The 14205-nt window shown below is 51.3% G+C and overlaps 4 protein-coding genes across 4 annotated transcripts; 3 read left to right on the plus strand and 1 right to left on the minus strand.

The window, feature by feature from the left end:
* Positions 1–774: 774 nt before the first annotated feature.
* Positions 775–2985, plus strand: BDV14DRAFT_207643 (GMC family oxidoreductase; the record flags this gene model as incomplete). The annotated part of the gene is made up of 6 exons (XM_073775183.1): positions 775–958; positions 1003–1204; positions 1253–1337; positions 1390–1516; positions 1578–2027; positions 2079–2985. The coding sequence occupies 6 exons, from the start codon at positions 775–777 to the stop codon at positions 2894–2896; spliced, it is 1866 nt and encodes a 621-aa protein (XP_073630136.1). The 3' UTR covers positions 2897–2985.
* On the minus strand, positions 2965–4428 carry BDV14DRAFT_170149 (uncharacterized protein). The gene is made up of 2 exons (XM_073768160.1): positions 3846–4428; positions 2965–3784 (listed from the first exon to the last, which is right to left on the minus strand). Exons 1-2 carry the CDS (start codon positions 4126–4128, stop codon positions 3270–3272), a joined length of 798 nt encoding a protein of 265 aa, XP_073630137.1. The 5' UTR covers positions 4129–4428; the 3' UTR covers positions 2965–3269.
* Positions 4429–5101: 673 nt separating this feature from the next.
* On the plus strand, positions 5102–8755 carry BDV14DRAFT_198274 (tryptophan dimethylallyltransferase-domain-containing protein; the record flags this gene model as incomplete). Its single annotated transcript, XM_073772891.1, has 6 exons — positions 5102–5341; positions 5390–6509; positions 7228–7372; positions 7442–7541; positions 7956–8016; positions 8244–8755. The coding sequence occupies 6 exons, from the start codon at positions 5102–5104 to the stop codon at positions 8753–8755; spliced, it is 2178 nt and encodes a 725-aa protein (XP_073630138.1).
* A 2346-nt stretch (positions 8756–11101) lies between these two features.
* Positions 11102–13432, plus strand: BDV14DRAFT_198275 (protein phosphatase 2A regulatory subunit RTS1; the record flags this gene model as incomplete). Its single annotated transcript, XM_073772892.1, has 8 exons — positions 11102–11125; positions 11209–11416; positions 11480–11541; positions 11627–12226; positions 12276–12629; positions 12680–12850; positions 12906–13033; positions 13081–13432. The coding sequence occupies 8 exons, from the start codon at positions 11102–11104 to the stop codon at positions 13430–13432; spliced, it is 1899 nt and encodes a 632-aa protein (XP_073630139.1).
* Between the last annotated feature and the right edge of the window lie 773 nt (positions 13433–14205).

Genomic DNA, 14205 nt, shown 5'->3' on the forward strand with positions numbered 1-14205 from the left:
TTCTTGGCCAGACCATCCTCATGCAGTGTGCCATGTACTACCTCACACGCAGGGAGACTCGTATTCTGAGACACTTGCCCCCTGCATCTCCAATGATTGTGTTTGCTCTGCCACGGGTGTATCGGTGACCGATAACTTGATTCCCGATGCCATGATCCTTGCTTGTACCAGACTCACCCCACAACCAGCTGCTCGTATCGAGTGGCGGCCCTGGAGAAGCCGATATGTGGTTATTCTGAGGTACCTGGTGACCTTTGACAGAGGCTGAGGGAGACGCTGTTGCTCAGTAGTAGATCATACTGTGTCGCACCATCCAGCCTGTTGGGAAGACCTGTTTTCTATACCAAAGTCGTCAGTTTCCACCATTGTGACTCATGCACCATACCAAGATGTGATACTGCACGGCCTCCTGCGCCGTCAAGTGCCGATTATCAATGTTTGCTTCTCGGCAGTCAGGAACCGAACATGAGCAACGCGATCTTTGCGCATCCAGACCACCATGACGGGACATCCGGATACACAAATTACCGGTCTCATCAATCTAACAATTACTTGCTTGACTATGCTTTTGGGTGGGTTCCGAGACAATAAGGCCACGACCGGTCAACCGAAGGGCATGCCAATATGCAGCTCCGCGTTCTTTGTTCTCGTGTCGGCCCTATCATTGCTGACGACATGTATGCAAGATCAAATCCTTTATATTGCTGATCGCGTCGCAATCTGAAAACCTAGGATCAGTCAATTGGTCTCAAATTTCCCCTCCACAGCGCCAAAATGGCCAGACAGTCTGCTTTCCTGCTTCTCGGGGGCCTCCTGCTCTGCGACGCCCTCACAGTTCCGCGGCACGCAACGCTGGTGTCTGAACGACAGCTTCAGCCGACAGAGTATGATTTTATTATTGCAGGAGGCGGCGTTGCAGGTTTGACTGTCGCCGACCGCCTGACGGAAATTCCAGATGGTACGCAGCCAAACTCGCCAAGTGGTGAAAGCTAACCGTTGCAGTCAACGTTCTCGTCATCGAAGCAGGGCCAATTGATCACGATGATGACTTTGTTTATATCCCTGGAGCATACGATTTCGCACCGTACAGTTGGCCAGGGCTGACGAACGAACCATCTGCGCAATTGAACAACCGCGTATTTGACTCGGTTGTTGCAAAAGTTGTCGGGGGTGCTAGTGTGGTCAATGCAATGAATTATCTAAGGTATGCTATGTGAGGATATGGCAGAGTTCAGAGTTCTGACAAGCTCAGGGGTGCTGCCTTGGATTATGATGGCTGGGAGTCACTGGGGAATGACGGCTGGGGATGGGAAGACCTTCTGCCATACTTCATAAAGGTAAACACGGGTATTCAAAACAGTGGTGATATCTTCTAACGTTCTATTGTAGAGCGAAAACTTCACTGAACCAACCGCTGAACTTGCTAGCGAAGGTAGCATCACTTGGGATGATACTGCGCGTGGCCGTGATGGACCCGTTCAATATACATACCCGAATTACGTTTACCCTGCCATGAGTTAGTTCGCCTGCTTGCCCTGGTCATGCAAGCTCGCATACAGATGAACTAATTTCACTAGGTCTTCTCCACGAGGCCGCACTGGCTATCGGTATCGAACAAAGACTCGACCCAAATGCAGGCGCGAACACGGGCTTCTCCGTCCAGCCGTTCGCAGTCGACGCGACTACCTGGACCAGGAGCTCTGCCAAGCGCAATCATCACGATATAGCCGTTGGCCGTCCCAACTATCATCTGCTCGCAGATACTACTGTGGCACGGGTACTTTTCGACGGAACGCGAGCCATCGGCGTTGAGTATCTTCCAAGTGCGGGGGGAGAGATCACAACGGCGTACGCTTCGAAGGAGGTACTACTTGCGGCTGGCGCTCTCCATACACCGCAAATCCTTCAGCTCTCTGGAGTTGGTTCGGCAGACCTGCTAAGCTTACTCGATATTCCGGTTGTGTCGGATCTACCTGGGGTTGGGTCCAATTTGCAGGATCAAACAACATTACCAGCGCAATACAGCTGTTCGTCCTCTTTCCAACCTCTAAAGACTATGGACTGACATATTACCGCAGGGCAACAGAGCGTAACACCCAACACCACAACATTTATCATCAACCAGACCTTCGCGGAAGAACAGCGAGTATTATACGACCAAGGCCTCCCAAGCGCATGGACCGTCACTAGAGCCCTGGGTCCCACATTCATATTCTTCTCATACGAAGAAGCCACCATAGACAGCACATATGCCAACACCCTCGCCGACGCCGAGGCACGCGACCCAGCAGACTCCCTACCCCCAGGCACTCACCCCTCCGTGGTAGCAGGCTACGCCGCCCAACGCCAACTAATGTTCGAGGAATTCCGCGACCCCTCAGTCGCAGTCGGCGGCGTAGTCTGGGACTTTGATCAAAACGTGTCCATGTTCAACGTCAAGCCCTTCAGCCGTGGACACGTCAATATAAACAGCACAGACCCGCTCGCCAACCCGGTAATCGACTTCCGCACCGCAAGCGACCCAGCAGACTTCGCGCTCCATATCGCGCTCCTCCGCAAAGAGCGCGAGCTCTTTGGGGCCCCCTCTCTAGCCTCCTTGGGCCCCATCGAAATTATACCAGGTCCAGAAGTCCAAACAGATGAACAGGTTCTCTCTGCTATGCGTCAGATTCTTATCCCCTCAAATGGTCACCAGTGCTGCTCTGCACCCATGATGCCCCTTGATCTTGGCGGAGTCGTAGACTACGAGATGAAAGTTTATGGTACGACCGGGCTAAGGGTTATTGATATTAGTCATTGGCCCAAGGAGCTTGCGGGGCCACCGATGGCGACGATTTATGCTACTGGTGAGAAGATTGCGGATGATATCAAGGGAGAGTATGGGTGGGTTCAATAGATGGCTAGATATACCGTATTTGGCTCGAGTTGCAAGTTAACTTAATTGCTATCTAGATGAAATAATAGATGGGCTTTGTGTGTATCTTTACACTTTGTACTTAGACTTGGATCGAAGTAACTCAGAGTTCGAGGTTGCTGCTTCCCATACCTGGACTGAGATAGAGGTGATAGGTGTAACATGAGTGTGTAAATGTTGGCTCCGTTATTACACTAATAGTTTGCAACCAGTTAGCCGCGCGCTGCCTTTGAATGCGCGGAATAATATCAGACGATCAGAAGGCCAGAATTAGTTCAAAAACTTCATCAAATATTGATTCGCACGAAATCCAACAAAATATCTAATCACACGAAGAAGGCTTACGTCCCAACATTTAGAGAGGAACAAACCCATCCCCATCCTTCTGGATGATCTTTCCAGTATCCGTATCCCTAGCTCCCTCAATAACCTCCCTGATGAACTCACCACCGACAGAAGCAGGCTTCAACCCCATCTTCTTCGCCAACTCCCTCTGCCCACCGAGATCGCTCTCAAGCATCCCCGGACCAACACCCCAGACTTTCACACCGTCCGCCTTGAACTTGTGGTTCCAGTCGAGCATGAGCATGTTCAATGCTGTCTTGGAGCAGCGGTACCCGACTGTCTCGAAGTCGACCTTCTTGGGGAACCCAGCGGGGAGTGGGGGAGTAGGGAAGAAGTTCTCCATTGCGACGGTCATGTGCGAGAGGCCTGCTACGAAGATAAGGCGCGGGTCGGCGGACTTGATCAGCATGGGCCCGAAGGTGTTGACTAGCACGGCATTGCCAGCGACGTTGACGTTGTACGCCTTGGTAAAGCATTCGCGGAGGGAGACCTTGCCGGCGTTGTAGTCGAAGTCGAATGTTGCTCCTGTTAGGGTTGTCAGCATTCTGCCTACCAGTCTCTCTCCCGTATTATTCGGGGTACCTACCAGCATTTGCAACAAGAGCATCGAGTTTCCCTGTGCCCTTCGAGACTTGCTCGTAGGCCTTCTCAATTGACTCGTCGCTCGTAAGCTCCAGCTGGACAATCTCAACGGTATTGGTGCTGTTGGGCACTTCCTCATTGAGCTTCTTCACGGCTGCTTCGGCTCTCTCGACCGAGCGCGAGCCCATGAGAATGTGGTATGGTTTCGGCGACTCAAAGAAGGCCTTTGAGGCTGCGTAGCCGATGCCGTTGTTGCCGCCGGTTATTAAAACAACGTAGCGAGACATGTTGACGAGGTGTTTGTGTACTTTCTGAGGTGAAACAAGGTAAGTTTGCAATATCTGTTAGACTTTTTGCTCTTCCCAATTGTGGTTTGAGTCGCTTTTATAGTAAACGCTTCCAAGATTCTCTCGCAACCTCAGATCCAGCCGTTGATGTCACCACGATCATTCATGCAGCGGAGATATCGCAAAACAAGGTCCGTTGGTGGGGAAGCCGTGAATGAAGATGAAGATTCTGTTTCAGACGTTTGATCATGGTGAAGTTCAGCGGAGATAGCAGGGATGAGGCACCGAGGGCGAGGAGGAAGCGAAGAGCGAAGCTGCAACAAAGAAGAGCAAGCCACGGCGTTAAGCGCGATAACCCCGTCCCCGTGACCTTGGTTGATTGCTTTCTGTCTGTGACTTCCTCCAGTCACTTTTACAACTCCCAGCTTCTTTCATGATTCCAACCTGCATACTATTGCAACTCATGATGTTTCATTGTCGTGTGCTGGGTACTGACCTCGGCTACTGCTACATCCCCGAGCCCCGATAGCTGCCAACTTTCGCGTCAAGGGTCAATGTAGGTTCAATAAAGTCAAAACGGCTGCAAAGACCAGGTACAAACTACAGCATACAACAACCGTGCGATGCGTCTCATGTTAAACAGCGTCGCTGCTCCGCGAGTCGGGGCTCGGTGATCAACAAACAATCAATGCAACCATGCGCTTCCTCGTCGCCAGCCTCGAAAGCAATAACAACCGTTCCAATTGCAAATGCTCCGTCATTAGAGTTACAGTAGCAGCATGCGCTCGCTTAGACGTCAACCGCCAGTTAGCGGTCGCAGGCGTGGCATCGGATTCCGTGCTGTGCATGGCAATCATTGCTTTTTCTGGTGCTTAAGGTGTACAAATCCCGGTCCTTTGTATCGAGACTTGGGATGGACGAAGAAGACCTTTGCCCCTGAGAGGTTTCCAACAGCAATTGCAAGCTTGATACCATGACTGCGACGAATGCAAACGGAATGACTTCCCCTTCGACGTTCCATAAACGATCGTTGTCGGATTGTGATGTATCTACGGCGGCTTGGAAGGTGCTGTCTCAGACGCTGCCTTCTCGCGGCCCCGATGCCGATGCTTGGTGGCAGCTTACGGGGAGGCACTTGGCAGTCTTGCTTGAAGCTGCTGCGTATCCGATCGAAAAGCAGTATGAGTGTCTATTGTTCCATTATCACTATGCGGTCAGTTTAGTGGCCTGTTGAACCTCTTCATCCACTAACTAGGGCTAGGCGCCAAATCTAGGTCCGGCACCGAAAGAAGGTGCTTCCCCCACGCAATGGAAGTCGATGCTCCAACTCGATGGTACACCATTTGAGTTCTCGTGGAAATGGAACACTCCCAATGGCGAGCCGGACGTTCGCATTGGCCTTGAGCCCATAGGCCCTATGGCAGGAACGCCACTAGATCCTCTGAACCACTCGGCCACCCGCGAGGTCCTTCACAAGCTCTCTTCCGCCGTGCCTGATGCGGATTTAACTTGGACACATCACTTTCTGGCAACTCTATTCGACCATGACTATGCAAAGTACACCGCAGAGGCCGCCAAGGGTGCAATGATCGGCACCAGCTTGATCTTCTCCCTCGAGTTCCTGCGCGAGTCTACCGGGATCAAGACTTACTTCCAGCCGCGCATGCTCAATCAGCACGGCTTCCTCGATATTCCTCGCTGGGAAGCGTCGTTCCAGAAACTCCACCCGGACGCGCCCTCACGACTAGCCCTGCACGAGTTTATGAACACTAACGCAGAGGGTAAGCTTCTGAAACCATTTTGTCTCAGCGTCGACAACTGCGATCCTGCCAGTGCACGTCTTAAATGGTACTTTAATAGCCCTCACACCAGCTTCAAAGCCATCCGCGAGATCATGACACTGGGCGGCCGCATTGCCAATACCGAAACAAGAGAAAAGCAATTCCTCGAGCTTTTCGACCTCCTCAAGACACTAGCCGAGCAACCCGCCGAGTTTACCGAGGATTCTGAGTTCCCCTTTGCCTCCTCCAATAGCGACACCATTGTCACCAACTTCGATGAGATGCCGGACATGCTCAAGGGGTGCGTATACTTCTTCGACATCGCCCCAGGCAAGGCCCTCCCGGCGATCAAGCTCTACTTCCCCGTTCGCAATCACTGCAAACACGACCTCGCCGCGATCAATAATTTGAGCAAGTGGCTTGAGTCCCGTGGACGCGGGCAGTACGGACCTGCATTCCTAAGGGCCCTTGAAGCTATCGCGGACTATAGACGACTAGATGACGGTGGCGGCCTGCAGAGTTTCGTCAGCTGCCAGTTCAAGAGTGATGGAAGTCTCGACTTGACATCTTACTTCAACCCTCAGGCTTTTCACTCCGCTCGTTTGACAAATCGGCGGTCGACCAGGAGGAGGGGGGATGGGCGATGGTAGCAAGCACCATGCAGATGGAGATAAGTGAGGACAGGCGGGACACTCTTGCAGGGTTACCCCTTCGTTGCTGAGCAGAAGAAACTAAGTCCTCACTCTTGAGATCTTGTCTCGACTGCTTGTGGGCGCATCGGAGTATCTGATTGTCCGCTTACGAAGGGAGCTGATCGAACCCTCTGCAACGGTTGGTCTACCATGTTAGATACCTCTGGTAGACGTTAGATCTGCGGGTCCGGGGTACCTCGGAGCCCCGCCACGCATTAATCACTATCACATAGCTGTGGAAGATTGAAAGTACATCTCCGTCTTGGTACCGCGAGCCCTCCATGTCTCGATTTATAGTAGCTCTTTTACAAGTACAAGAGTAGAAACCGGCTTTCATATCCGGCTGCGTAGATACTCTCAGCTTCGTATAACTAGTAGTTGCATGTCATTCTAATAGCCAAATTGTTTTATGATCCTCCCATCAAAATACCTAGCCCTTACCGTTAAGTAAGACACTACGCAGTCAACGTACACAATCTACGACCGATATCTCGCCCAAACATGCTCACCACCAACACGCCCACCAACCCCCAAAACATACTCCTCTTACTATCCCTCTCCATACTCCTCTCTCTCTCTCTCTCTCTCTCTCTCTCTCTCTCTCTCTCTCTCTCTCTCCTCTTCAGCCCCCAACACCCTCCCAGTATGCATCCTGGGCGCTGGCCCCTCCGGTCTTTCCGCCGCACACGCCCTAGAATCTCTCGGACGAGGCGTGATGATTTTTGAAAAACAAGATACTGTCGGTGGACGAGCACAGAATTATTATGAGGGGTACGTTAGTATTTCTTCCTACTCCCTCTCTATAAAACCTCACATTCTGTCTTAATAATACCTGTTCAGAGGTCAGTTCTACCCGCTAGGCCCCCTCCTCGTCTCAAATGCCTCGCATCCGGAAATTAGTAAGACTATTTCTTATGTGGGAGTTGATGCTGAGCCCTTCGTAAGTTTGTCAAATTATATATTTAATGCGACGAGTGGTGAGACGAGTTTGGTGTCCGATGACCCCGGTTTGGTGGGGGAAGCGCAGGAGAGGTATCTTGAGGAATTGGGTCGGTATACAGTTTATTGGGAGGATGTTTATGGGGGGAGGTTTGGGGTGATACGTTTACGGTATGCTCTTAACCTTCTCGACAGAAATCGGTGAGTCGTTGCTGATGTTGCAATCTTGCAGAGCGATATACCTGAGGAACTTACGATAAGTACAGCCGAATGGTTTGCGAGCCAGGACTTTCCTAGACTGCAAAGTCAATTCATGGGAGTATGGAGGTGTTGAGGATGTTCCGATTGTGTGTCAACTCCCATCAAGGTCAGACTGATCAGCTTGAGGTTCTGGTTTCTGATGGTGCCAATGCAGTTTTATACGCTTGCCATCTTCAGTCCTGCTTCGATTGCTGGAGGAATTTCGAATGTTGTTGGTTCGTTTATGCCCTTCCTGAGACGATAGGGGAGAGCCCGGGCTAATGGGAGCGATGCTACCTACGGTAGACTTTCATGAAGTTGTTTTCCCAATGGTCCAGGCAGCTCGCCAGCACTACAATTCATCTGGGTAGTACCGTTGGCAGGGTCGGTACGTAGCCTCGCATTTCCGACCCTGAGCATGATTTTGTTTCTACGAAAACAATATTGACCTTGACCTCGTTAGATCGAAACGACGACAATGTGACGATCCACTATACCCTTCAAGCCTTGTCGTCCCGGCAGGTTGTCAGCTGTTCAGATCTAATCCTCGCCTTCTCGCCAACGATCCAGTCCCTCCAAGACGCCGGGTTAACCCTCTCCCCTGCAGAGGAGTCCGTCTTCTCATCCGTCAGAACAACAAATTACTTCTCCGCCGCAGTACAGCTAAACAATGTCCCGAGACAATCAACATTCGTTGTCTCGACAGAGTCCCCCAATACCTCGCCTGACATTACCGGCGAACCTGTCTTCATGCACGGCTTCTACGCCGACTCAGATATAAGCACATCTTATTCACTTGCTTCGTCTACCCAATCCACTGGAGACGTCAGACAGATCTTACAAGAAACATTATCCCGCCTTACCCTTAGGACGAACAGTTCCTCGGAGCCAGAACCTATCACGCTCTCTGATTCTGATATCCGCGCTTTAAGGCAATACCCCACATACTTCGCGCATTCGATTCTGCGGGTTTGAGAGGTGGAATGTATGAGCGTTTTAATGGATTGCAAGGGGTGAACAGGACGTATTTTACGTCTGGTTTGAAATCGCGTTGAGCATGTGGAGGTTGTTGTTCGTTGTGCGAGGGATTTGGTGGGGAGGTATTTCGGGGATGGATCTTGAAAGTTATCTACTTATAGACTTGGAGACGGGTTCTGGGGCTTCGAATTGAATACGGAGTACTCCGTATATGGAACCAGAATAGAAAGGGGCTTCGGAGAGCAGGAGGCCGTCATCTACCTACCTATGTAGCTAGGTATACAGTATACAGTGGACGAGTATAGTAGCAAGCACTTGTTTAGCACGTCGACGCGACTAGACTTTCGATTGTCCCTTCTCTTCTCAACCTAGTTATACGAGCGTCGAGCACAGACTTGTGGCGGGTCACATTCCCTCTGAGATTTAAGCACGGTTGTTCTGGGTACGAGCAGCGAGCCGTCACTTCGCGGTTGAACGGCTGGAGGCTGGACGGGTGGGAGGTTGGGAGGCTGGGACTGAGATCCGACGCAGGAGAGTCGAACGGGTGGTTCCTGCCCGTGCGATGCCTAAACTGTGGGAAGCGATGGATGATCTTCCATTGGGTGGCTGGTATGGCCGCCTAGCTAAGATAACTCCACCTGACTAATGTATGACTAAGCAAGGTCGACCCTAGGGGCAGGCGGTAACGGGTGGCAGTATGCTCCGACATAAACTCCTTCGGGTGTCTGCTGACGTGATGGGCTGCTGGTGTCAAGTCACGTGAATGTCGGTAGGCAGTGGGCAATGGGCAATGAGCTTTGTTGCCTAGTTCGAGAATGATGACGGATATAGAGAGAAGAATTAATGGAATACTTGATCATATCCATTGCTTAAAGAGGTGTTTTGGTTTTGAAATTGCGGAGTTTGATGTTTCCCTTTATCTCTCGGAGGACATCGCCGGAACAGTATGTACTGGTGCAAAAAATATATCTTCATCTTGTACAAGAGGCGTTATGATTTTGAAGGTGCTTTTTATCGTGTCCCAATTAGAACAGTGAGAAATCTGATTAAACCGAAGCCTACTCCGTAAAAGCATGGAATTCATGCCAAATTAAATTCATAACCAACATCTACCCAGTCCGTCTGTTGCGTGTTTCGGACCTTCCAAAGTCAAGGAACGAGGATCCGGGTCACGGGTCACCTGACGAGGCCACCAAAACAATGACAATAAACATTGCCAACCATGGGCCCCGGTTGGATGAAAAAAAACCCCCGTAGGCTGGTTTTATGACATTATGATGTAGACAAACCATAATATCGACAAAATCAGATCGAACTCAATATCTTGACAGTGTTTGGCGGGTAGTGAAGAAGGTATGAAGCCCCTTGCGGAACTCTGATAAACAACGGGTCCGAGTTATAGCCGCACATTTGATAAGGCTGGTCAGCACCTGGAAGAAGGAGTTGTTGTATTTGAACCAGATCTGTCAGATTTTGTGAGACCATATACATTAAGACTTTCAAGAACTGAAGTAGTGGTTAAGAGAGCCTCGAAGCCTTCCCCAGCAGTGTCTTGAGCAGTTCCACGAATCCACAGGACCGCTAATCCCACTGAGTCCGAGCGCCTCCAGCCACAGCCCGTCACCACCACCTCCTCTCGTGATAGCCTGGCCACTTTCGTCCTCCAGCTCATCAATGCTTTGGTCCGCCCTGCGCATCTCCATTCTACCAGCATAGTTGTTTCTCTGCGTTTGTCCGTGGCCTGCGACCGGTGCTTCGCGAGTTCCAATTCAGCGCCGGGGCTCTTGCACCCCGCCTTCTCTCATAAGCGACACGGCAGTCGATCGTCTCCAGACCTGACCGACTACTTGCGAGCTCCTCCTATACCGCTGCGAACGCGCCCGCTACCGAACAAGCGTCTCTCCGATTCCCAGCCCTGCTTCTGCCAATCGTCTGTCCGACCGTCTCGAGAGGTAAGCTCCCCTCAATCTATATACTTTCCTGTTCCTCTCGCGTGTCCGGGCGGCGTCCGTGTTTGCCCCCCCTGTTACCTCCTTGGGCTTGACCTCCTCGCCCACCTAACCCCGTCCTGCTGTGGCTGCAAGCAATGTTTCAGCTGCTCTACTTCATCTCTCCCACTCTGCGTTCGCTCGTCGATAATTCACCGCCTGCCTAGCATGCCAATGTCTTGCTAGCAGATGCTCATGTGTTCACTTCCAGGCCGACAGAAACAGTTCACTAAGAGTTGTCCGCTCCGCCCAACCGCATCCCGCCCCTCCCCCCTCCTGCTAGCGTGTGGCATCCTGCTGCACTGGCATCGAGAACCAGGCCCGAGTACATGTGGGAGTCCGATTAGTGGTTACAATGAAGGGTTTCAGACAGAGAGTGGTGAGTTTGGCCGCGCAGCTCTGGCTTAGCTGGGGGATCAATCACCCCGCTGGGTCGCTGTTGGGTTTAGCTGACCTTTACAGCACGAGCAGTTGTCGAGAGCGAAAGATAAGCCGTCCAAGAAGAAAGATGCGAACAATGCTTCCTCACAGAATAACGCCAACCTCGGTATCCATCATGGCCAACAGTCCGCTTCCCCCAACCAGGTGACCCCGACGTCGTCGACCACATCCGTGAATGATACCCGAGGGAAGGCTCCCGAGGATGCTGCGCAGGCAGGACATCTTCCTGGTTAGTTTTTGTGTCTCGTCGCGATGGCGCCATCAACAATCTCGTTGTCTAACGGAAGTCTAGGTACTCCCACCAAACAGGGTCAGCCCATGGCCCCGAGTGTGGTGATTAGTCCCAGCGCACCGGTAAGTGCCCGATTGAGCCCCAATGGCTTACCTGCCCACGAAATCGCTTCTAATTCCTCCTTACTGATGGGCTTCTCTACTGTAGCATGCTCCCCCCCCTGGTGCCGCCGAAACGATGCCAGGCGACCTGGCCCCTCCGAGGAAGTCCCACGTCTTCGATCGTCTTCAAACCACCCCCAAAGATATGTCCGAGGGAATCCGGACTCCTAAGCGTCAACATTCCTCGCGATTCGACATCTCCGACCAGCGCCAGAGAGAGCTGGAGAAACTCCCCGGCTTCCACGAAGTCCCGCCCAACCGTCGGCAAGAGCTCTTCATGCAAAAGATCGATCAATGTAACATCATATTCGATTTCAACGATCCTACGGCCGATATGAAGTCCAAGGAGATCAAGAGACTGGCTCTCCACGAACTCCTAGATTATATTGCCAACAACCGATCGGTCATCACGGAACCGATGTATCCTCGCGTGGTCGAGATGTTCGCTAAAAACCTGTTTCGACCTATTCCGCCCCCGATTACACCCCAGGGCGAGGCCTTTGATCCCGAGGAAGACGAGCCAGTCTTGGAAGTCGCCTGGCCTCACATCCAGGTCGTCTACGAGTTCTTCTTGCGATTCATTGAAAGTCAGGACTTCAACACGAACATCGCAAAAGCCTACATCGACCATCACTTTGTGCTTCAGGTACTATCCTCCTCCCTGATTGCAATTGACCTTCGCTAACTCAGTCTAGTTACTAGAGCTGTTTGATTCTGAAGACCCGCGGGAGCGCGATTTCTTGAAGACGACCCTACATCGCATTTACGGAAAGTTCTTAAATTTACGCTCATATATTCGACGATCTATCAACAACGTCTTTTTCCAATTCACCTACGAGACCGAGCGATTCAACGGAATTGCGGAACTGCTCGAAATTTTGGGATCGATTATCAACGGTTTCGCTCTGCCACTCAAGGAGGAGCATAAGCTTTTCTTGACCCGGGTTCTACTTCCTCTGCACAAAGTCAAGAGCCTCAGCATGTACCACCCACAGCTGGCCTACTGTATTGTCCAGTTCTTAGAAAAGGACTCGACATTAACGGAAGACGTGAGTCGTCGAATGATAAATTTGACTTGGTCTTAGCTAACTGTTTTCAGGTGGTCATTGGTTTGTTGCGTTATTGGCCCAAAACTAACAGTACCAAGGAGGTTATGTACCTCAACGAGGTCGAGGATATCTTTGAGGTCATGGATCCTGCGGAATTCGCGAAGGTTCAAGAACCGCTCTTCCAGCAGCTGGCTAAATCCGTGGCGAGCCCTCATTTCCAGGTTAGTGCTTTGGTTTCTTCTAAGCATCGTATCCACAAGACTAATCATGTTCTAGGTTGCCGAGCGTGCTCTTTACTTCTGGAACAATGAGTACTTCTGCACTTTGGTCAGCGATAACGTCGAAGTTATCCTGCCCATCATGTTCCCCCCGTTGTTCGAGAACTCCAAGGGCCACTGGAACCGGTTTGTATTCCCCCTTTCAATCACATTAGGTTACTAATTATCTGTAGAACCATCCACAGCATGGTATATAACGCGATGAAGATGTTCATGGAGATCAACCCTCAGCTCTTCGACGAGTGTTCACACGAGTACAACGAACGTCAGAACAGCTCCGACCTCCGCGAAAAGGCTCGTCAAACCCGGTGGGAAAAGGTCGCCGAGAGGGCCGTGCAGAGACAGAACGGCGCTCCCTTGCCACCAATTCAATCCTCGACAGCCGAAGTTCCTTTGCAGCTTGACGATATCGATGCGCTTACACAAGACAGTCAGAAGCGTCTTGGCAATCTGAAAATTGATGAGCCCGGCCCAGCGAAGGAAAGAAGGCCTCGAGAGGGCTCCATCACCACGGTAAGTCCCTGAGCATGTTTGATCGCTGGCTAGTGTTGTCGATGAGATCTGCATCCCTCTAATGGAGAACTTCAAATCCCGCCATTTTGTTATTCTCCGCTAAGCGCTTGCCATTACATGTACAGAATGCCTGATTTCTAACGTTGGAACGTTCTCTATTCCAGAGACGGCGCCGTGGTTCCCTTGAAGGCGGTGGAAGGCGACGAAGCAACAGTGGCAGTGGCACCGAGATTCGCGCTCGGCGTCGAGCAGTTGGGTCTGCGGCGGTCACAGGTTTGGCGCGAAGCAACTCAACGAAATGATTTGCTAGTTGGATACTAGTCTTTTCGACCCTAATTATATGCGTTCCCCCCTCGGTGCCCCCTGCTTCCAATGTTCGCGTTGCCCCATAGCCTTGCCCGCATCCACCGCTTCATTTTTCACACCATTCCCTTAACTTTGAATCCTTCTTTTGTGTACATGGCTTTGTTATTCTTCTTCCGCATGGGTCAGACCGTGAGTCAGCGGACCTTCTAGTTGGACTATTAGAACTGTGTTCGGGTCTGGAAAACGGGTGCTAATGGCGTTTCCACTGATCGGCAATGTTGTCGATGACCTCTTTTGATGTTTATAACATGGAATACTAAAGGCATAGCCTGTATTGATTTCATTTGCGTCGCTTCATTTTGCAGATGTCTGTATTGTACGTAGGGTGCCTGGCACGTACCCTCATCGCATACTAGTTTCCCATTGGATGGATAGACGCGAAAAAAGGAATAAGCGCGCGCCTGGTGGGTGGTAGTAAT

The sequence above is a fragment of the Aspergillus stella-maris genome, assembly GCF_047715825.1.
Source record: "Aspergillus stella-maris strain CBS 113639 unplaced genomic scaffold BDV14scaffold_15, whole genome shotgun sequence".
NCBI classification, from domain to species: domain Eukaryota; kingdom Fungi; phylum Ascomycota; class Eurotiomycetes; order Eurotiales; family Aspergillaceae; genus Aspergillus; species Aspergillus stella-maris.